Source organism: Caloenas nicobarica, chromosome 1, assembly GCF_036013445.1.
Source record: "Caloenas nicobarica isolate bCalNic1 chromosome 1, bCalNic1.hap1, whole genome shotgun sequence".
In the NCBI taxonomy this organism is placed as follows: Eukaryota; Metazoa; Chordata; class Aves; order Columbiformes; family Columbidae; genus Caloenas; species Caloenas nicobarica.
In genome coordinates, this window is record NC_088245.1 from 135,836,333 (window position 1) to 135,860,974 (window position 24,642).

Consider the following 24,642-nt stretch of genomic DNA (forward strand, 5'->3'; position numbering starts at 1 on the left):
CTCTGAGTCCCATCATCTGCAAGCAGTCTCAACAGAATTCAATTAAGCTACCTGTGAAGCAAGATACTTCTCAGCATGAGTAAGCAGAGAAGACCTACATGATGATGAAGCAAGGTCACTTTTATTTCCATCTTTAGTGACTATCAAGAGAAGTTATTCAAACATTCCTTTTCCACAGCCTTGAGTAAGCCTATAGGATAAGGCACTTTCTTTTATTTTTTTTAAACGAACCTGAATAATATTGTCACTTAGCAAACCACAGCTTTTTTCTTCAAAAGAAAAAGAAAAAAATTACCCTGCTTCTTGCTGATCCACCCCATAGTGTTCCAGCTCTGTGCCTGGAAGCGGCTGCACAGGAGGGGGTGGGAGGGGAACACTGGCCCAGTTCGAACCATTATTTTTCTGGGGCTTGGCAGTATTTTTGTTTTTCTTCTTTTTCCCTCCTTTGCCACCTGCAAATCCAAAAGGAAAAATAAAATGTTAGAGATATAATGTGGTTTAAAAAGCTAGCTATTTACATTTCTTTGAAAGAATTCTGATTCCAGATGGCATACCCCAAAAAGAAGATGTATTTATATCTCAGCAGAATCAGCATCAACGTGCTAATGCTGTTACAAGGTTATAAATAATAATAGAATGCAATGGAAAAAAAAATTCTGAATAACTGCTGAAAAATCACTTCTCTTTAAAACTCCATACATTTGCAGCATGGTAGTGCATAACCAAGGATAGACGTGTTTTGCTACATCAGAAATATATTTACTCATTTATTCATGTCTGCTTTATGACTTCTTGAATACACTGTTAGTAAAAATATAATAGACCATAGCAAATTATTTCAAATATCAGAATCCAGTGTGCTTATAACACTGTTTTGCATAATCTCTTTCTGTGGAAAACAGAGAGGTTAAGGACACAATCTAAAAAACCTGTCATTAGACTCAATATCTTTCAGCCAGAATGACAAGTGAAAGTTGTCAACACAAAAAGAAACACGGTTTTGCTGATAGGAAGTTACTAAGTTCAATTTTTGAAAACATCAGGAAATCATCTGCAATGTTTTAGGACTGTCTGTCTCACAGGTTTCAAATATCTTGTGCCACTATGGGGGAGAGGTTCTGTCTCTGGTGTACAGCTCTAATGGAGGAGGCTGTTAGAAATGAGGTAAGCAAGGCATTTCGCTTAAGCCCTCTTCTCTTTTCTTATCATCCTTGTACTCACTTCTCCAGTTGAGACACTTGCATTTGTGGGAATGTGATCTTACAGAAAAAGCTCTCTTCCCACTTGTTTTGCTTCTTTTATTTTGCCCTGACTCCTTTTTCTTGTCAGAACTCATTAAGAGCATAAGGCACAAGATTTTAAATCCTTTAACTGCCTGGAGACCATTTTTTGGCTTCCAAACTCTCTGGATTGCTGGGTAGAAGAATGTTTTGTCATATGCTTTTTCAGTGGGGTACCCAGATGGCAGTCACTCATCCCTTGCCTGTTGCAGCAAGCACAGTCTGATCCATTTTACCCACTGACGTTTCTTGCTGATTTACAAGGATCAGCCCTGAAAAAGCAGGTAAAAAGTTCTCAACAGTAAAGAATCAAAAAAGCCACACCTGACTTGCAAGGCAGGGCAGCTGGGTGTGCACTGGCAGGCACCACCCTCCTTGCCATGGGTCTTAGTTGTAGGCTTAGAGACATTCAGAAGGAGGCGCAGTTTTAGCAATAGAGACATACTTCCAGCTGGACCAAAGCAGGAATTAATAGAAATGGAAGAAACAAAGCGATTCTCTGATTCAGAAGTAGCGAAGACTTCTCTTTACGTCTCCCTGTTGTGGCTGCCAGAGACAGGCAACAAATCGGGCAATAGTTCTAATCAGCGTAGCTGGCAGCATCGTGCAAACAAGACTTTGCTTTTCACTACTCAATTCCAGACCAGAGCTCTTCCTTCCTTGTCTTGGAGTATTTCTAGTAAGTCCAGCCAAGATCCTGTCATTCACTATGTGCAAACTGAGCTGATATTCCATCTATTAGGATGCAAGACAGGCTCTTCCCTCCTTTTATAGCCTGGCAGAGAGGGAGGCTTTCTTGAAAAGGGAAATAACATTTTGAGCAACTGAAAAGAAACCCCAGTGACGGTGGAAATGGAGGAACAAACACAGAGACCTTCTGGAGGGAAAATGAAGATTTCAAAGCACAGGTATAGCAGGAAGCAGAGCTAGAAAGAGGGTCACAGAACAGTACAGAGGAAGTACGTCAATTTTAATTTGTGGGACACAGAGGAATTTTTGAGAAGTCAGCAGGAGTAGGAGCCAACAAGAGCTAAGGCAGGAGGTGCTGCTTTGGGAGTAAAGCACATGCATAAGAGTGTGTGTTCTGTGTGTGTGTGTTGCAGAGGGATTTAAACTAGGAGAAATGCAGAGAAGAACTTCAGCTTAGCGATTAGTTGAGGTGGAGAGGGAGATTTTGGAAGTGTAGCATTTTGGTAATCTTAGGAGACTGGCAAAATGGATGTGTGGGGTGCTAGTATGGAGTAAATTGGATTTGGGAGGGTTTGGAGGGAAAGGTCAAAGACAATGGAGCTATTAGAAAGAGTGGAGCAGAGAGCTGAGGAACTGTTTGAATAAGGAAATAAAAGAAATGAACTCCAAAGTCATTACTGGTAGGGAGAGCAGCCCACATGGTACAGTTGGGCAGGAGATTTCTCTTCTGTCCCCATGGGCAGAGTTACTCCACTGTCAGACTAGTGGAACAGACACCTAATATATAATGCCTGATGAGTGTTCAAAAACTGTTGCACAGAAGCCTTGTTTCCCCATAGCAATGATGCTTGATGTTTCAAAGTCTCCTCACACTGAAATTCAGTTATATTGTTTAAATTTCTAGATTAATCAGGTCCTGGAAAAATAATTTCCCAGTCGGGCTGATGATCAGAGCACTGACATAAGCTGGGAGCTGTGCTACGTACAGCCACAAAATTTCCCTGCCTCATAAAGCAGTTGAGTTTTTAGCTATTCTCCATTCCACAGTGGAATAGGATTTCTCATGATATTCATTTGAGAGAGACAGAAACTTAGTCAGAATAATAAGTAGTACTTATAGTACTAACCAAGGAAGTGAGAGAACAAGTCCCTGCTCACCCTGATGGGGACTAGGTAATCGAAGCAGGTCTCTGACTCCAGTGATGCTCTAATTATCTGACTATTTGAAGGTCTCCCCCAGTTTTTCATGTATTACAGACATAATTAGTCTGTATTAAAGACATAATTAGTGGGCAAGGGAGAGCAAAACACTGACTCTTCAGTCCAGTAGTCTGACACGCATTCGAGCATTGGGGCAACCAGGTGGGAGCTGCTTTGATCACAATAGGAGTGCCCTGGCCATAGAAAGACTGGCGAACCTTAAGCTTCTGTGTCATCAGAAATTTTACTTCAAACTGAGAAACACTACACAAAATAGGTTTCACTTGAAATATTTGTTCAAAGTCCAGCTTTTGATCAACTGGTATTTTCCAATGTAACTTTGTATTTTATGAGAAAGTTCTTGGGCAGCTGTAGCTGTCAACACATCTAAAGTGTGATACTGCCCTCTCATAACCGGCACATATACAACTCAGCATATCAATTTCTGCATTTTCATGCAGCCAGAGGAGCAAGCCAGTTTCCTAAGCTACTTGCCAATACATCTCACGCAAAAGGAACAAGAACCTTTCTTGAAGTGTCATGTAAACTTACTTCACAGATACCTCTCTGTAAAGGCCATAAACCTATTCATCTCACCCAAATCAGCCAATACTCACCATGAGAACACAAGACTTGCAAACACATTTGTCTATTTGAGTTATGGGCCAATGATTATAGGGTTCTAACTTCAAGATTCCACTTGAATAGTCATCTAAATTGACATAAAGAAGCCATTTCTAGGGTAGTCCTGTTACTGTCACAATTGCTCCAACTTATAGTGCAAATTCAGAAGGCTACGGAAATAGTATGAATTTGAAGTTAAAGTCCCATCAGCTCTCTCATATTTTGGTTAAGTGAAATAATAGACTTCATTTTAATTGCTGGCTTTTCGGTTTTTGTCTTGAAAAAAATGACATATTTATACATAACATCAGCAATAAGTAAGCAAAATTAAAGAAATCAAGAAAAAGGTGTGTTTAAATAGAATACAAAACCACACATACTACAGTCATTTTCATCCAATGAAAATGCATCATGTTTCCAATATAACATGCAGCACACACACAAAATTTACATTCTGTTTGTATGCAGATTTGGTACAGTCATTTTGCAGGGTCCTACATTTATTTCTGAGCTGCTTCACTGAAAACCAGCATGTAGAAACCACTCGTGGGAGTGAGGAATCTGTTAACAACTCAAAATATTAATCTCCTCATGAAGTTCAGTGTGGGGAGACTTATAAACTGAGGATTGATGCAGAAATAGAGTTGCTCTATGAACTGTGCTGTCAGGGAAAGGATGCGACAAGGCAAGCTTTGCAATTGTGCTGACGAGTGCTGGGCACAACGGTTGGGAGGATTCTCCAATTATCTCCAAAGAGGTTCTGCCAAAGACATTTTTGGTTTTGTTGTTTGTTTGTTTGTTTGTTTGTTTAGTAAAGGCCAACATGACGCTGTTCGTTGACGTTCCAGCGGGCAGGCATCCTCACATCTATCTGCAAAGCTCATCTGGGAGGTTTCCCGCCTCCTTGGCGAGCTGCTCACCAACACCCCTCCGTCCCTCACCCACCCACGGCAGTGGAACCAACCTGAGAGGCTGCCACTCCTTTCGGAGCTGTTGTGGGAGCTGGTGGTGCTGAAATCCTGTGACTGGTTGTGTGGCAATCTATTAGCCAATCCCTCAGCCACGCGGTAGTCAGGGATGTAAAGCAAGGCTAAGGGTTAAAGGGCAAAGGTCACAGTGGCATCGTGGGATTAGTTGACAGCACAGGCACATGCAACACATGCAGTTAGCAAGTCAACGGCAGATGGGGTGGAGCAGCAAGCTTTAATTTGATTTTTGTTTAATGTATACCTATCCTAGCCTAATGGAAGGCAGATGGCTTGGTGATTAACCGAGGACAAAGAGGACTAAAAGCACAGAACAATATATTTTGTGATTGTGCGAGGTTCAGCACGCATGCAAGTTATGTAAGCATTAGTTATGGTAAATATGAACAGTGTCTCACACACTAAAAATATTCTTCTAATTCATGCATAGATGATACAGTATAAAGCCAAAGGCTCTCGAAAATGAGAGCTGTAATTACCATTGTTGCCTTTGCCTTGCTCCGGGAGAGAGTAACCGAATCCCATCAGGTCATTTTTTTGCTGAATTGAGCTCTTCCACTGAGGATCAGGTAAGTCGACGGCCAACTCATGGATGCTGTTGGAATGCAGTATCTGGGTGGTGGCATATGGCGTGGCTTGCGTTATTTGGCTGGAACTGTTGTAACTGGTTTTCGTGGTGAAGTCAATGCTGCTGTAAATGGCTCCATCAGAAAGCATGGTAGCAGTTTTATCTCCTTGCCCTGGCACTGGTGGCAACACATCTGTGGTGAACATAGGGGAATGAAACAAATCATTGATGCAGAGGAAGTCTGAAAGTATCAAGGTTTAAGATGAAAAATAAATGTGTCATTTTGCACGTTTGCATTTCAGCTGAGACTGGTCCATGAGCCAATGAAGGGAAGATGATGTACAACCATCGCCAAGCTATCAGCATCTGTGACAGGCCTAACACTTGTCCTTCACGTCTCACTGCCTAAAACCATCTTTTTTTTTTTTCCATACCTTCAACTGTGAAAGTGAAGTTTAGAATATTTCTCTACTGAAGAATGTTTTCAATTGTTCACTCTATGTCAGAACCAATGAAACTGTCTGGGCTTCAGGGAAATGATGAAAGGAGTGAATCTACAAATCACAGGGGAAACTTTCCCAGCAAATACATAGCAAAACTCTTAAATGGATGCCAAAGCTCTCAAAGTAATTTTTAAGGGCATCACTTTGACTTCCTTGAAGTTTTACACATCAGCTTATTTAATTTTCTTTTTGACATTAGCTAGTACATTTCTCCTTTTGAATAAAAGAAAAACCTGACAAAAGCAAGTTGTTCCTGAAACGTGAAAGAAAATCTGTTATTCTGAAGGGATTTGAGTGATCAGTCTCTTAAAATGGCAAAGCAGTGTTGATAATGGAGAACAACTTGTTCAAATACTCCAACACATTTACCTGAAAAACAGTACAGCATACTTAACTAAATATCTGTTGACTTTTCTACAGTTTTTGAATCCTATCAAACACTGAAATTTGTACCTTTAATCAGTTTGATTGGCAACCTCTCTCCTTAATAAACATTGTAGTGACCTTTGCTGGTGGACTATTAGATTTAGAAGCCGAGACTACTGAAGTGTGAAAAATCTAATGATGATTGGCATGACATCCCAAGAAGAACCACAGCTCAGCAGATAACCCTCTTCCTGCTCTCTCAGAGGTTTATATATCAAATGGTACTTTTTTTTTACAATTTATTTAGACTCTAAAAAGTTGAATCCATCTGGAATTTACTTTTTAGAAAAATGCACCTTTTATATACCATTTGCTTTATATGGCTGGATGGCAAACATGGATTCCAATTGTTAGATTGTACTTGAGATAATGCATACTCCTATAATGAGGATGTTCAGATCACATTCTAGGTATCAGACATTTTTATATGCCTTAAGCCCCTGACAGAAAAGACGATTCTTGCACCTCGACAAAGGTTTAAGCTCAATTCCAGACTCAGACATGGGTTTTGTGCAAACTCAGGGAATACAGTTGTTCTCTCACTGACTCAAGAGTTTTCCAGCAATGAGCTATGATATTATTGCCTCCTCCCACTGTTGTGGTTTCTTTGTTTGTTTGTTTGGTTTGGTTTGGTTTGGTTATTTTTTCCTTGGATGAACATTTAGACCACTGAACTATTTTCTACTACATTCATGAGTGCAACAGTGAACATTTTAACATGGACCCTAAAAACATCTGCAGTCTCAGGACAACATAATATTAACAATAAATACAGCAATAACAAGCACTCTGCAGAAACAGAGATTAAATTTGGGTCTATCAGTATGATCTGTTTTTGCAGACAACAACAGGGAAATGGGCACAATCAAGTATTTAAAATGCCTTAATTGCATTGACTTATATCTGCAGATAAATTGTAAGTGCAAAAGAATAATAATTAATGTAAACTACAGGTCATATTTCAAAATCAGGTTATTACTATCTATCTGCACATATCCAGTGTGCTTTTTAGGGGCACTATGGAATCATAAATGTATCTATGTGCAAATACAGCATGAGATGCAAGAGACAAGCGCAGTCCTGTCTTTTCTTGCTTTTCATCTACAATACAAAGATTTTTCTTTCCCACAACCGGTTTCATCACAGTATAATGGAACAAATTTTAGTAAATACATTCTGTTGTTGATGATTAAAATGAAGCAAGTCCAGCTCTACCTGTCTATGTTGGATTTGCAGACTCACGGAAGTAAAAACAAGTAAAATGCTCACCTCTCACATACTCAGACATACATCTATCTTTTAGAGCACGTTTCTGGCAACTGAAGAGGTGTTATCTCTATACAGTCACTTTAAAATTGGGAAGTATACATTTGCACACACTTGAAAGGAAAGTTGCATAGCTGCTCACCAGCCAAGAATTTTCAGTCATTCTTATTAGTAAGCTGAGGTTCTTCAGGCATTCTGGGAATTTTTAGTACAACCACAGATTACTTTTTTGACCTCAATGAGATGTATACACTAAGTAGTCGAAGAGCTATTAAAGTGCCATTTTACAAAGAGCCATAATCATCTAGTAAAAATCAAGTGTGATTTTCCCACCAAATTGTCATAGCAAAAATAACACACTATACATTTCAGAGCAAAGACGAGCACACATTTCCCACTGGATGCTTTCCCAAAAACTCTCCAAAATCCAACTTGTTTTGTAGCTCTTGAGATAATTCAAATAGTGCTGAAGTACTTCCTGAGGGAAGCTCTTTCTCGCTGCCTTGGGATACGCAGTACCATTTTGTGGCCTTACGTGACTCCAAACCTAACTTGTGCTTCCCGCCCACAGCCTTGCTCTCAAATACCTATCTAGGACTTAATATGGAATTCACTCTTCAAGGCAATGTTAGAACTGCCTGCCTCAGCTTCTGAGTTTCCAGAATGATTTATTGCCACCTTCCTGTTTTCAAAATTCTTACAGACCTTTTAGATTTTCATAGATCTTTTAACCAATAAAAGAGGCCTGAGTGTTACCGATACAGTTAATTCATGTTAAAAGACATCTGACTTCTAATCCATCTTTAATACAGAAGCATCCAAACTCAACTGCTGAAACAGATAGTGATAAGTGGTCCCAAAATAGCCAGAATAAAAGTGTGAGCTCAATTGTAAAGATCATGGGTGGAATTAAGCTGCTGAAATTCCAGATATAACTGTTGCATCTCTTGGACAAATTTGGACCTATGCCTCAACCACATGAAGCCAAAAGCTTTAAAACATGCTTCCAATTTCAGTTGTATAGAGCCAAATGCTAAAAGAAAATGGTAATTTTTCTGTATTATGTGAGCTTATGAAAAGATGGAAAAGTACTGAGGGCTTCTATTTTCAAGAAATTCACAACAAAGAAGCTGGCAGATAATGAGTTGCCTCCTAAATATTATCAAAAGTTTTGCTCACTTTGTAATATTTTTGTAACACAAGAGCTTTACAACACTTTTATATGGAAAATAAATCTAGAATGTTTATTTGCAATCTGAAGTCACAGTAGTCAAACCACAGGCAAGAAGTTTGCATGTGAATGTATAACTGACATGAGGCACGGTTTTCAGAAACAGGTTCTAATACAGTTCAAAACTGAATTCTTTTCACATTTATTAGTTTGTTGGTTTTACAGATTTTTGGCATTTTAGTGTATTTTTGATATTTACATCTTTAAAAAATTTATGTTAGGAAGTCTTGTTCTGAACACCACTTTGCAGAACTAGCTGTGCTATAACATCACAGAAAACAAGGAAGTAACAGAGACAAGTGAATATTACTATGATTTTTAAAAATCCCAGCCATACATCTTGAAATTCACATTTGAATAAAATGTTCAAAAGAAAATAACACCTCTAAAGATTCATCATCATAATTATAAATCAATCCTCATCTCTCCATAGGGCCTCCCTCAATTCAAAATGGAAACAAAAACTTTTATGTATTTGTTCCTCCAATAAGCAGACAAGTTTCTGAAGACCTTTGAGGCCTTCTTCATGGATTGTGGTTGAGACTGAGAACAGTCCCTCAGCAGGAAGGGGAAGGGTAAGGTGACAGTGACAACGTTCTTGTGTTCTTCTGCTGAAGGAGCATCCTTCCTGTGCCCCCAGAGTTCTTCTCTGCTCTAATGGATATCCTCTGTCCCTGGCTACAATGCCCTGCACAGCACATTGCTCATCTCCACACAAAAGGGAATGAGTTTGAGTAACAAATACATTTCTCTTGAGATGATAAACAGACCCTGTCTCACCACTGTGGGCTAAATTACAAACTAGGCCCACATTTTCATAGAATCCTATAATCATAGAATACTTTGGGTTGGAAGGGACCCTCAAAGTTCATCTAGTCCAACCCTCCTGCAATGAGCGGGGACATCTTCAACTAGATCAGGTTGCTTAGAGCCCCATCCAGCCTGGCCTTGAATGTCTCCAGGGTTGGGGCATCTACCACCCCTCTAGGCAACCTCTGCCAGTGTTTTACTAACCTCATTGTAAAAAATTTCTTTCTCAAGTCTAGCCTGATTCCCCTCTCCTTTAGGTTAAAACCATTACCCCATGTCCTGTCTCAACAGGCCCCACTAAAAAGTCTGTTCCCATCTTTCTTATTGGCCTTTTCTAAGTACTGAAAAGGCTGCAATAAGGTCTCCCCGGAGCCTTCTCTTCTTCGGGCTGAACACGCCAACTCTCTCAGCCTTTCCTTATAGCAGAGGTGCTCCAGCCCTCTGATACATTTTAAAGTAGAAAGAAATGAAGCAAAATGAACATTTTAAAGCCAATTTTTAATCAAATTGTCACTCAAATATAGCAAGAACTATAACGATAAAAATATTACACAGCTTTTATCATAGATGTTAACTAACCCACATAGTTAGAGCCTATTGTATACTATACGGTGACTTAATAAAATGAAACCTACCTCCACGACCAAAATTGCCAAGATCATTGGGTCCACTAGTGCTGTTGTTTACTGGCAGACTTGTGGCAGGCCAAGAGTCTGCAAGCCAAGGATAACTGGGGTCACTTGCATTCAGCAGACCTGGTCGACTGAAGCAGAATAAGAAAAAAAGATATACATACAAATATATATATATATTTACAAAATAAAATAATCTGTGAGACAGCTAGTGCTTAAGAGACCATATCACTGTTCTCCTAACACCGTAGGTAAGAAACAGTTTAGGAGACTTTAATTTATTTCAAATTAAAATTGTGTAGCCTTTGATGATTTAAAGACCTTGAACAGTTAATTAAAGTTACATACAAATCAACTTTGTCAGTAGAAGTGGGACTAGGCATCCATCGTTATTCTGCCAGAGCCCAAATGAACTCTGTTGTCTGTGTGAAAAGGAGGTTAGGCAGCACCATCACGGGATCCTACACCAGGGCTGCATGATAAATTACCACCTCAAGGGAGACATCACTCAAACTGATTGCTCCATATCAGCCATTTCCAGGACTTTGGGCTACTATTTCTTCCTTCCCTTGCATCCCAAATGCAGGCCTGTCATTTACAGCCTGGCAACTATTTCTTTGAGCATTCTGGGCTGGTTTAGAGGCAAACAAGTTTGAGTAGGATTAATGGAAAATCCACAGCTATCTTTATCTGCCACTACTGCATGGCTTTTATATCCCTGTAACACCCAGCTTTGAGAGCGGTATTAAACAGTGGGTACATTGAAAGAGAAGGTACACTCAGGCTGTAAGGCACCATCTCTCTCTCAACCAAGGATAAACAGCCAAAAATTTAGCAAGGTAGGTGAATTGCTTGTATTTGTATTTAAAAGGGAAAACAAATCATTTCCTGCAGACATCCCCTTCCCCCAAATGAAAACAAAAAACCCTCCATGGTTCTGCAGCTTTTCTAGGTTATTGATGCACTCATGAAGTTGGAGCAACATCTCTGATCATTGCATGTTATAGACCCCTGCCTGGTACAATCCCTAAGAGAAACATCGGTTTCTATGGAAACGGCAATAAGAAGACCCAGCCGCTTTCTTGCCACATCTACTCACTCTCATTAGGCCTAATCTCTTTTTGCTAAAATATTGATTAAATGGGAGATTGGAAGTTATTACCAGGGCCTAATTACAATCTCCATATTGGCAAAGGGAAAATAGATGAGGATATATGGGCCCGTTATCAGCTTTTATCAATTTCAATTGAGTAGCCAAAGTTGTGGAATCCAGTCCTATCAATCTACAGCCTATTCATCATCCATGAATCATTTATTTTGTGATCGATTAAGTGTAATTGTTCACTCACAGCAATTTAGGGGGAGCCAATAAGGAGTCTTAAACAACAGCAACTTCATTTGCTAATGTCTAATTAATGCAATAAACATCCCAGTAACAAATGAACACATTCCTTGTGATATTTACTACTCATTTCTTTCAGGGCATCTGGGAGATATGAAACATCTGGGCTTGATTCCCCCAAAGTGCACAACAGATAGGTCATTAAACCTTGTGGTAAGCTACTTAACTCCTCCTAGCATTGTCAGTCTTCCCAGTGATCAGTTATTACCCAAGTGCATCACCTATAGCATTTTTTAGATTCATAATTTTAAAAAATAAATATGATGGAAAGACCTTTAAACAAAGAAACATACCTTCCATTGCTCATTAGTCCTCCATCTCCTCTTTGGAAAGTGACTGTGTTTTGGTTGGAAAAACAAAACGAACAAACATACACACACAGGTACACACATGTAAGACAGGGAAAAATAAATTAGTAATAATTAAAAATAACAATTCAAACTGCTCAATATCTCAGATTGGAGGCCTCTTGGCATCATCACATAATAAAGTACAGAAATGATACGAAAAGGATCAAACACATTAGGGTAAGATTTTGTTTAGGATTTCACTGCATATTATTGATAAATATCAATTTGCTCTGTAGCGTGCAAGGCAAACCAGCTGCCTGAATTTACCACAGGCCCCTTCACATGACTTTGCATCTCAAGACTGCGCCATGTAATTAAATTGTTTTCTTGGCATGCTTTTGCCTCAGTACATAATGACATTGCACCAGTGAGTTAATAACATCATGTCTTAATGCAGTAATACAATGTCACCACACAAATATGCCGTTTCACAGGACAAATACAAAGAGGTGGCAGCTCTATTAGAGCTGAAGGGGTTAAAAAAAAATAAAAGCATACAGCTGCACTGTTTCCATTAGAAACTGTACAGTATAAGAACCAGCATCCACACATAAATACATACACGCAAGTATCACTGGGAAGAAAAAAGTTTCCAGTCTAGCTATAAGGGATGCTAAGGACATATTCAGAGGGAGACAACTGTTTTTATGGCTCCATTCATGGGTGTTTGACAAGAAACAGACTATCCCTTATCTATCTTATTAACAGGATTACATTTCAAGGCAATATAGGTAAACCCACATTACTGGTGAGATGCTAATTGACAACGTTTGATGCTCCTTTTTGAAGCACTGGCAAATATTTTGAATCAAGGCCAACAGACTACTCTGGTTCTCAGTGGCAATATCCCATTATTTATTGTCAGGCATAGATAAGGCAGACTATTCAATTATATCAATGTTGCAGACACCTGCATCCTTACAGGCCCCTGACAAGATGAAAGTTCAAATTTCAGAGAGAAATAGAAGAGTCTGTGGCCAGTTTAATTTTAAATGGGTCTTGGTTTGGAAATACTACTTACCTTTGTAACACAGACATTCCTATCATTAAATTATAGTCCTCAGAGTATTTGCAAGATTTTCCAAATATTAGTCCAAACTACACTAATTCAAGATTAGGCTTTCTGTTATACATGATTCTAACCAGACAAAGTTACTACACCCAATAGAAATGCTATGATCATTAAAAAAACCAGCAATGACATAAATACACTTGGAAAATACTTCTGATACTTCATAGAATCCTTGTCACTTTATTAAATTCTAGGATGATTTCACAGGCTACATTCAGCAAAAGAGACAAAACTGGCCCCTCTGGAAGAGTCCTTGGGTAGGGTGATTAATTACCCTTCACTGCAGAACAGACTAATATCAATATCAGAATATCACTGCAGTCATATGTCACATCAAAATGGTTAATAGCTGAATTTTGAAAGGATGTAATCAAACAAATTAATGAAAAGAAAATCAAAATGCAAGTATGGGAACTATTAAATAAAAGTCTCTTTTGAAAAACAAGACATGGTAAAACATTGCAGCTAATTAATTTTAGAGCTGATGGTATTTTCACTCACGTTGTTTCTAACAGGCTGTCAAATGACTGTATCACGCGTTGCTTAAAAGTGAATAATCTGAAGTGCTGTGGATATCATGTGTGAATATGCAAAGAGGTGGGTACTGCCTGGCTATGTTTCAAAATATTTTGGTCAAAAGTGCATTAGACGTTGTTTCCTTTCTCCTCATCCCCTTCTAATTTATTACTCCATTTCTCCAACTTTCTGAATTTGTCAAAGTGACAAGAAATAAGGAAAATGAGAAAGAAAGGCACTTTTGCTAAGAACCCTTATAAATAAATTTTACAGATTTAAGGTATTCCAGTAAAACATATTTTCTGAAAAGTTCCTGGGATTGATGTTCTTGCTTAGAGTATTATCTACCAGAAATAATTTTAAAACAATATTTTCACCACTTGTATAGCACATAGACGTGCGTGAGATTTTAACTTTGTATCACATAGGAAAAAAACTATACTTGTTGTCTCCGAAATATTTATATCCCTTGTGTACCTTTATAAGGCAAAGCTAAAACGGGGGAGGTAGCAGAAGACTGAAGCAATGTTTGCCAGACACATTTTATTTTCTGTGCAGCGAGGTATGGAAAAAAAACTTTAAGGCATACTGTGAGAAACATATCAAGAAAACACTATTTTGAAACCTTGTCGCTAGAGCCATAATTGCTGCAGATTGGCTGTGGCATATGAGCTTGTTGGGAAGGGACAGGTATCACAGCATTTACCCTTTTCTGCTCTGTATCTTGGTGGTAGCAAATGTTGTCTGTTTTTTCGTACATTAAATAACCTTATGCCTTCCCAACATAAACACCATTTTTAGAAGAAAGGTTCAGCTTAGTTTATTTAAAAAAGAACTTGTCTCACAGTGACATTGTTTTTCCTGGGGAAGACTGTGCCTGGCTTATGTGATTTGTATGGAACTGGGCAGGAATACAGGTTCTTTCTTTTATCCTCCACCATGTGTACCAATGCATGGATGGTTATAATCTTCAAGAGAAGAGAAAGTATTTTAGATGCTATTCTTGGTGGAAAAGGCTTCAGAGTATCAAATTAAGCTAGACAAAATTCCTCTTCAAGTGTGAACACATCATCATGATGTTGCAGGAAAAAAAGATATCCCTGCTGCCATCCATAAATGGACTACCTGAGGCTGGATAGAGAAGGTGCCTTCATTTTTGCATCAATATTGTGAAAGGAAAGACAGCTAACAACAGAAGATATGGTCAGGCTGCCAACACAAGCGCTATGTTTATCATTCTTGCCGCATGTTTTGTCAGCATTTTTTCCTGCAGTTTGATTTCTGCAATTACAAAACAAGTCTAAACGCCTGAATAGGAGCATACTTAATGCAATGCAGGCTCGTAGATGTCACTGTAAAAATAAAACACACAGACAGCTGGCTTTATTCATCGTGTCTCCACTTCAAAAAGAAGCAGAGCAATTTCAAGGGGCAATGTAAGAGGAGGAAGGGATGTCCCTATCACTGACCTACCCATCTCCCCTGCTTTTTATCACTGAGGAACCAAAAGAGCTCTTTCAGCACTCTTTGCATCTGATATATGTTCTTAGGAAGGCTGAAGACCTGCAGGGATGAGATTGGTTTTCAAAAGAAGATGAAAAAATAACCTCTGCATAGAGAGATTTTGAAGGAATCCCCACCAGCTCATACTTCAAGGACTATAAAAATGCAGAAATATAATCCAAAGTGCATTTTAAATGCATAAATATTTAAAGAAATGATATTGTATATATTTGTATGAAAAATAGCATATGTTAAGGAGCTTTTCACATACTTTTTATTAAATATATAATGAGGTACCCATACTATTTACTAATATTATCTGACAAGGTTAAACTTAATCTTCATGCCTGCTAGAACTGGAAAAATATGAATGTATAGTAAGTTGACATTCTGAGGCAAGAAAGCTGTAAAAAGCTTTAGAAGGCTTTCTGTATGCCTATCTCTACTAGGCCACATTTTCCTACCACAAATGAAAACTTTAATGTTGCCAGCCAAGCCTCATTCCTTTTTCTGATAAGCCGTTCCTCAAATATGAATGTAGATTAATCCTTTTTTAATAAGCATTAACTCAGAACAGATAATCAGCACATAAAAATTCCATCAAATCTTCTGTCTACCTTTGGATGATTCTGTCAAATAATTTATCTTCATTTAACAGTTTCAGGAGTTGTGCATAAAATGTGTAGCATTCCATAACTCTCTATTTTTTTTTTTGTTTTTGTTTACTTAGTTTCATGAAATCTTTAATCCCAAGGAGCGCTACTCACTGAACAATCTCACCTACTCATAAGTGAAAACACATATTTGCTTTCTTTGCATTACTGATGGCCTAGACACTTGAAAACACCTGAGTATTCCAGTGAGTGGGTACTGGCACAACGCATTTGAGGGCACAGGAAAGACAAGCAGATAAACAAAATCTCACTTATTTATAAATAGATTCCACGCCTTTGTTGTTTGGTCCTTATACAAAACGTAAAAGAGAATTGCAACTTCCATACAAAATAAACAAAGTCAGTTCTGTCATTGTAATACGGGAATGAAAAAATTAATTTATTACACAAGAAGTCTCTTTTGTGCCATCGATCTTTTCTTGTATTCTGTAGACGCTCAACAGTGTTTGTGTATATCGAGACACTCTGAGTAAAGTGTAACCATGAAAATTATTTTTTAAAAAATCAGTGAAGCAACACTTTTGCTTTTACAGAAACTCAGAAAAGATCAGTCCATCCTTTACATCACAGAACAGATCAGTGAAGAGGGGTAACATTTGCATTTAGTGTCTCTGTGCCAGATTTGGTTTTGCTGATAGTCTGTCATGGTCCCCAAAGTGCACACTTCTGGTACAGCTCCATATGATGACACTGTTACTTACCTGTAGTACTTTAACGAACATGGTCGAAAATCACATGTTCTGTAATACCGATATTACCCAGAATCAATACCTGGGGAGTCATGAGGGGGGAAAGAGAAGTGGAGGAATAGTGATGTACAGAATTGTGGCTCAGAAAATACTGGAGTCAGTTCAACTGAAAATAAGTAAAAAGATCTAGCTATGATTTTCAGTGCCACATTCTATTTGTGACCATTTGAGCATTAGATCAGTGCTTATGAAAACATTCATAAAGACAGAAAGCTTAACAAATTTAACTCAATCAATTATTCTCCTCTGGCACAAATCTTTACCAATAGCATGACATTTGTTGTTTGCTGTTCTACACAGAATGTTACAGTAGTTTAGTCACACAGCAGAAATTATACCTCTTAGGAGCCTAATAACAGAATACAAATAACAAATAGTCCCAGTGAATAACCCATAATCTGAAAATGACCCAAAATAACATTTTTAGCAAGCGATTATATAACTGCAAGACCCACTACTTTTAGTGTTTTAAGTTCTACATATATGCAAATAAAACTGAAGAAGAACAAAACAAAAAACATTCACATCAGAAATAAGTGAAATAATAGTTTTTGGGTTGTGTTTGAGATAAAGTATATGAACGTGGCACTAATACTTTCGGTTCTCTTTTTCATACAGTCAAATCCACACATTCTGCAATTTTATAAACGAAGAATTTAAAGCAGATGTCTGAACAAAACTTCCTAAAATCTGAGTATATTATAATAAATTCATCTCTAGTAAAACTTTATTGACAGCTGTCTCTGATGAGATTCTGAAAGCTACATACCACTGTCTAAATATTTAGATCTGAAACCAAACTTTTTCTAAATCACAGCTTTGAAGGGAACAACATACAGTTGTGAGTGTAATCAAACCTCCACTATCATAGATATGTTTGTCTAAATAATATTACCAGTGGGAAATTCAAATACTAGAGCAGCAGAAATGTTTCTTACGGAACTCTGGGTATAAAGATAAAAAACGTGGACTATATTCTTTCATAAGAAGGGATTTTTTATTTTTTAATTAGTGATTTGTTTGGACTTGACTACTGGATGACTTAGGTTCTCAGTGCCTCCAGGAATGTTTACAGGTCAGAGAATAGAACTGTGTTGTTAGAATTCTATAAAGTCCATGAAATGTCAGAACTACTTCTACAAAAGCAAATTTTTGGCAGAGCCAAATCCTAGTTGCCCAACATATATGGATGAGCTGCACTGAATCATACACAGTTACTGCGGCTCCAGCACAACCCTGTGCCGTGCCAGTGTAAGCTACAAAGGCAATGGAGGAAACTCACCACAATTACAGAAAGCTCACAGTGGCATAATCACAGAAACCAAGTGCATAAATGCATTATGTCAGTTTGGAACAACCCTAAGTTGTGTCTCAAATAAAAGTAAGCAAATTGTCTAGGGTAGGATAGAATCATAGAATCATTTAGGTTGGAAAAGATCATCAAGTCCAACCATAACCTAACTCTAGCACTAAATCATGTCCCTAACAGCCTCATCTATGCATCTTTTAAACACCTCTAGGGATGGTGACTCGACCACTTCCCTGGACAGCCTGTTCCAGGGCTTCACAACACTTTCTGTGAAGAAATTTTTTCCTAATATCCAATCTGAACCTTCTCTGGTGCAACTTGAGGCCATTTCCTCTCATCCTATCACTTGTCACTTGGGAGAAGAGACCAACACTCTCCATGCTACAACCTCCTTTCAGGTAGTTGTAGCCAGCAATCAGGTCTCCCCTCAGCCTCCTTTTCTCCAGGCTAAACAGCTCCAGATCCCTCAGCTGCTCCTCATCAGACTTGTGCTCCAGACCCCTCACCAGTTTCGTCACCCTCCTCTGAACTCTCTCCAGCACCTCAGTGTCTTTCCTGTGGTGAGGGGCCCAAAACTGAACACAGGATTTGAGGTGTGGCCTCACCAGCGCCAAGTACAGTGGGATGATCTCTTCCCTAGTCATGTGCCCTAGGATGTGCCATGCCACAACTTATTTGGACTTGAACAAACATGACTGGAAGCCAGAGGAGCAATTCCTGAGCCCTCAGAGCTTCTCCATGAGGATACTTCTCCCTTGTAATGTCACAGACCCGTGGGGCAGCCACCACCACCTTTGCTCATCTGCCTTGACAGTCATTTGCTCTTTCCTGCTAAGCTGAACACTGAAGCTGTGGCTGAAGATAAGCAAGAGTGAGAAAGCAGCTGGCTGAGCATGAGGACCAGTTTGGCAGTGTAGTGGGAAGACTGGCCTCTATCACATGGATGGCAGAGGGGACAGAAGAAGAGAGAGCTTTGGCAACGGCAACTGAGGGGCCAAGCTACACGCAAAAAGCCTTACAGACTTCTGCTGGAAAATGCTGAGATTTATCAGCCTTTTACATGGTAACACTGAAGTATAATTGGTTTTGAGTTTTTGAATCGAGAGCTTAGGTATGAGAGCAGAAGCTAATCATTTGTATTAAGTATTACTACTAATTTTGTACTTTATTTTTCCTGGCTATCCATATGTTGACTAGGCTGTTTGCAACCTGCTGTTTCAGCCACACTTTGTTTATTCTTCACATATCTTTAATCATGCTTGCAATAATGCTCTGCTGTATGCTATGTTTATTAAAGATATGAAAACTAGTATATCAGCTTTGAATTGGGTAGGCAGAAAAAAACCAAATGCTTCAATTTCAAAAATACTGTAAAGACAATGCATGCATAGATTAATCACTAGATTGCTTGGAGATCTGAACACTTCACAGTAAGGCTGATGTATAGGTAATTAATGGCTAAAGTGGAAGAAAGTTCCATTTCCCCAGTTAGATCTTAAAAAATGTTTGAAGCACATTTTTTGAGCTTTCAAAACAAAATTTGGTTATGTATGACTAATTCTTGTTTATGCTATGTTAGTTCAAGCATATTGTCCTGCAAATTACTTTCAAAACTGCATTATTTCAAGGAGTTAGATGAGTAAGAAGTATGCAGAATTATTATGACAGAGACATTAACAGTGTTAGATTTCACGTTCCTCTGGAATTGCTAGGAGAATGAATGCTACATTCTATCACAGATAGGTGGCAGAAGTGTTTCTCCTTGCACTTGGTTTAAATTCTGCATACCTCACATGTTCATAAACAGATAGCTAATGTTTGCAATGATGTGTTGGTGAGGTAAGAGACAGACTAATGGACAGTACCTGCAGGGGTGAAGGTGAAGGACTGAACTGCAAAACAAGAAAGCAAACACATTGTGAGTTACACACCCTGACAACAAGCGCTAACTGCAGGGCACGAGTTTCCTCTGGAGTCTACTCTGTCGTGGTTGAATATCGTAAGCAGGACATAACAGTTGAGCTTAAAGCACTAACCAGCCAGCAGCCAATGAGAAATGATGGTTGGAAAGGTGAGCAGTGAATTCTGACATCACATTTGAAGACTTTGTGTGGACATGCTGTTCTCCAAATTGTGAGCATTAGGATGAATTTTGAAGCATGATCTGTTATGAACTTTCCTTGCTGAAAGCATACAGTACTTCATGATTCTGATAATGGGAATTCTGTGTCATGATGCAATGTTCACATCACACTTAGAAGCAGCAAACATCGTGAGAAGGAATGAGTTGCAGGAGACACACTGTTTACAGTGATTATTATAATTATTTACAGCTATGTATTTTAAAGTATAAAAGACTTTGCCCTCAACCTCCACTCACTCCTCCAACATGCCAACTCACATACAGGGCTAATCTGCTTTTTAAAAAAAAGAGTAGTCTTAGCTTGGGTCCAAAGTGTATGTATAGGACTGTTTCCCAAGAGGAATAACAGTACAGCTCTCTCAATATGAAAATCTTGGGATCTAGACTGATATTTTGTATAAGCACACATGTACGTATGTGTGAAATATATTAGCTTCTCAATTAACACCACCGCACCTCTCGGAATAGAAGTCATAGTCGTTAAAAGCAAAAAAACCCAAACACCTCAGCAAAAAGCATAATCTTTGAATGACCGAAAAACAACATAGAACAGTTTCCTTCTGGTTTAGTGACCCTAGTCAGAACATTGAGGAGTCAGATGATGGCTAACGACAAGGTGAGAAGGCATAGGACTGTTTGGCTGTGAGCTGGGAATGAATGTTGGGTTTTGGCAAGTTCTTAGAGATGCTCAGCCACTTAGGGAACTGATGTCTTTGGGTTCTCATGCAATAACTTGGAAACAAAAGAGTACTAGTGTAACTTTAATCTGATATAATGTTAATGTTAAATATGCTGTGTCCTCAAGAGTGCAAATCTTGCTCAAAAAGGAAATGTTTCCTCTGTTAAAATGTATAAGCACTACAAGAGAACCTACCCCAATATTTGAAGAACAGCGTTTTCATGTTAAATAAGGGTTCAGAATGACTCATTTTATGGTTATTCTATATTCACCTGACTTCCTAAAAGTCAAAAAGAATCCTGAAGTATAGAATAACACACAAAAGAAACAGCTGGGAGGGAAGAAAAAATTCTTTTAATTTGGTGAATGTATTTATTTTTCCAAATGTAGTTTTCAAAAACTAATTTCTAACTGGAGCAGCACACTTGGTGCAAAAGTGATCCCACTGTAAGGGCATTCCAAAGTGTTCTACCTCCAAGACAAGAGTTTTTATGGCTTCTGCCATAGGTAAATTTTAACCACACTTTTCCGTCTAATACACTACTCTCTTCTCCTCCAGTTATAGGTATTGAGTCACTGATTAAGTACCTACATTCATTTCCCATGCATATGGCTTCAAACACATGGAAATACATGGTAATGAAGAAGAAGAGCAAATACTCTTTCTAATGTTCCTTGTAAGGGTCTAGTCTAATTCATATTTGAGCACATAAATGGAGCCAGAATGTTAACAGGGTGCCTTCTGAGCAAGGAGCAAGAGGTACCATTAATCCTCTTTGTACTTTTTTTATGCTAGACGTGCTGGAGATGTAAAAATAAAGACTGTCTTATGACAATGATGAAATGTGGTACCGAGCAATGCATTTAAAGCTTCTCATATACCAGCACTTTCACAGCATATGTTTAAAACAAGCATACAAAATTCAACCAGGCCACCTTTGCTGTAAGTACAAAACATTGGTTGTGTTTTGTTGGGTTTTTTGGGGGTTTTTTTGTTTGTTCGTTTGTTTTGTTTGTTTGGGGTTTTTTTAAGTAGGTTTAACAGCACCTGTTCTTTTCCTGATAGGACTTGATGAGATGGTAATAAATAGTTATTGTTCTTACCAGCATAATTGCTGAGCCCCTTCCTCTTCTTTCTGCGCCAGTACAGCCAGATGCTGAAACCCATCAGAATTACCCAACATGCACCACCGATGCCAGCTATAAAGGCAGGCTGTTTGACAACATCAGTGATTTGCTCAGTTATGCTGTTGTTGTTTTCAGTGATGACAACTTCATTACGACCTCCTGCATAAAAGAAAATCAACAGAACACTGTTATTATGGATTCTGTAATACAAATAGGAACCAAGTACTGCAAATGAAAAATTTAGAAAAAAAGAATTATCTACACTAGCAAAGCTTTAATGAGTACCAATGCACACCTGAAAAGCAGTGTTTCTAGAAAGTAAATTCATAATTCATTGTGATTTTGCAAACATATAGTTGAAAAGATAGCTCTATAGCACTCTCCCAAGTAATCTAACAGATGACAGTCCCGAGCCTTTTTTTTTTTTCTAAATATATATGTTTGTTGGTTTCTTTTTACATAATTATAGACAGAATACAATGAGAAAATGGATCACGGGAAACCTATCAAAAATGAATCCAGGAATCAATAAATAGCCTTTTCCAAATGAGAAATCCAAATTCAAAATATGCTACATCAAAAGACAGTTCCTTCTTTCATTGCTGCCAGTATGCCAAAAATTCTTACTTTTTTTTTTTTTTTTTTTTTTTTTGCATGCTGGAGTTTCCAAATTTAAAATAAAGAAATAAGATATATGCATTTTCAGCTGTGGCAAAGATGCATTTTCCAGCAATTATTTCATGGGGAAGACAATCCATAAAAATCCTAAGTGCACCAACTTTGACACAAAGCAGAAAATCACATAGTTAACAGTAAGCTCTAAACAATCACAGCGACAGATGTTTTTCTTTCACCTAGAACAGGCATGCAAAGTTCTTAAAATCCACCTGTAAGAAATAATTACAACATGGAATACCAATTAAAGTGATATGCCTCAAAAATTACTATATAGGATTTTAAATTTTGTATATGACATTAGAAAACTGTAAATTTCAGTAGAAGTTCCCGTTGTTTTTTCCTCCTCTTCCTGTAAAAGAGAACTTTTCAAAAAGGAAAAGCTTGGTTTCTGGCTTGAAAACAAATGTTCACAAAAAATGCAAATGGAAATTCAGGAAATGTTAAAGCATATAGTTCTAGGGCCAGGAGTTTTCCACTTCAAACCTTCTCTTGTCAAAAATGGTTAGCTTTAAAATTAGGAAATGCGGAACAGATTTTTCTGCAAAAAATACGAATATTGATTATATGCACATTTAATATAAACTGCCCACATCTGCAGTTTTGAAATTGGTGAAAGAATTATCCATAATTTCTGGTAAAAGCATTTATATAGCTCAATCCTTGAAATGTTTATGCGGTATTATCAGATGCCTGTATGCATGCTGAAGAAGGATTTTGAGCTGCAAGAGTAGCTACTCTAGTGAGACAAAAAAGATGCAAATGCTATGATTGTCAATTATGAGAGTCTACTGCATACACGTAAAGGCAGTAGAATATGGCAATAAAATGCTGAAACGGTCATTCAGACTAAAGTATTAAAAGAATTGTAGCATTATGCCTTGCTGTGAAAATGTCCACATTCTTCGTCTATAATTCAGCAACGGATAAATTTACTGCTCACTTCTTTCAACAGAACAGCCCCTGTGTCAGCACATTGGCTTCATCCTAAAACGAACAAACAAGTTTGTTGGCTAAAGCAGATGTGAGAAGCCCGACACTTCCAGTTTTATTTCCATGGCCGCTTCTTTGCAGGCGACCCACAGTTTACACTGGCCAAGATGTGAATGAGAACAAGCGTCCCTTCCCTGGCCTGGCCTGCAGCCCTGCCGCAGGGCCCGGCTCTGCCCCGGCCCAGACGCAGCTCCAGGCCCTGCCTTGTGTTCAGAACTGGACTGAGGTGCTCAGGAAGCAACATGATTCAATCCGTCACAATGCTATCATGCTGTTAGCGATCTCAGTGATTGCATTAAGCTTCCGCTCTTTCAGCACCATGTCAATATTTAGTAATGATGACCGTCTGCTTTTGTAAGCAGACTGTTGAAACTGTGCTAGAGCTTGGCTTGTCTTCAGTGGTTCTGTGCAAGAAACAAAACAGGCTTCTTACAAACAAAATAGGTCCCACAGAGGGATGCTGGCAGACTATGCCTGCTAAAGTATAAAAAGGCAGTACACCAGTACTGGCATCACATTCCAGCCTATACTGGCCACGCTGGTAAGTTTTACTAGCATCAGAGCCTGGTAGCTGCAGCTGTCCTTGCCTGGACTTTCCTATTGTGTCTTGCTGCTGCCAAAGGCCTGATGGTTTCCAGTTCTGATGCAGTAAGCAAGAACAAAACTCAGTGAGCACCTGTGACAAGGAAAAGAAGGGAGGCAGCTGTGGCTCCTTTATTGGATTTTCCCTTTTTTCCCTGCCCATTGAATCAATCCATAGGTGCGCCCCAGCGCTGAAAGAGGAAGTTCTGAGAGTAAAACTAATAGAAAGAGGCATTCTATGGCATGCTCTTCCAAGCACACAATTGTTTTTCTAGTAGAAATCAGCATGGGAGTTGATGTTGCTCTAATTGCCATTAACTTTCAGTTAATTTATATGCCCTTTGGAGGCAAGGTACAAGCAGTGGGATGATGAAGAAACAGGGAATGTTGGCGCTGCTTCAGAGGCAGCCACGCTGCCATGGAGAAGGGGAGGCTGGGAAGTGCTTCAGAGACACCAGCTTCAGGAGTGAATGCTCCTGGACTCAAGAAAAGAACAAGTGCTTTTGGCTGAAGCCTCCAAAAAGGCTGAAGATCCCATTTTCTTTTCTAAGGTCAGAAGCCAGTCTTTTGAGAACGGAGGATGAGAGAGCAAACTACAGAGAGTCTAGCAGAAGCTGGCAGTGGTCTTTATGCTCTCCCTCTCCTCCAAGG

The 24,642-nt window shown here is 38.7% G+C and overlaps 1 protein-coding gene across 1 annotated transcript in view; it reads right to left on the reverse strand.

Annotated features, from left to right (window-relative positions):
* The window catches only part of ROBO2 (roundabout guidance receptor 2), a 1,119,753-nt gene that overhangs the window by 39,785 nt on the left and 1,055,326 nt on the right, over nucleotides 1-24,642 (reverse strand). The window contains exons 19-24 of the mRNA XM_065627797.1: nucleotides 21,718-21,900; nucleotides 11,912-11,954; nucleotides 10,220-10,347; nucleotides 5,260-5,541; nucleotides 4,759-4,884; nucleotides 296-452 (exon numbers count right to left, since the gene is read on the reverse strand). Coding sequence (XP_065483869.1) covers nucleotides 296-452; nucleotides 4,759-4,884; nucleotides 5,260-5,541; nucleotides 10,220-10,347; nucleotides 11,912-11,954; nucleotides 21,718-21,900 — 919 coding nt within the window. The remainder of the gene's footprint in view (nucleotides 1-295; nucleotides 453-4,758; nucleotides 4,885-5,259; nucleotides 5,542-10,219; nucleotides 10,348-11,911; nucleotides 11,955-21,717; nucleotides 21,901-24,642) is intronic.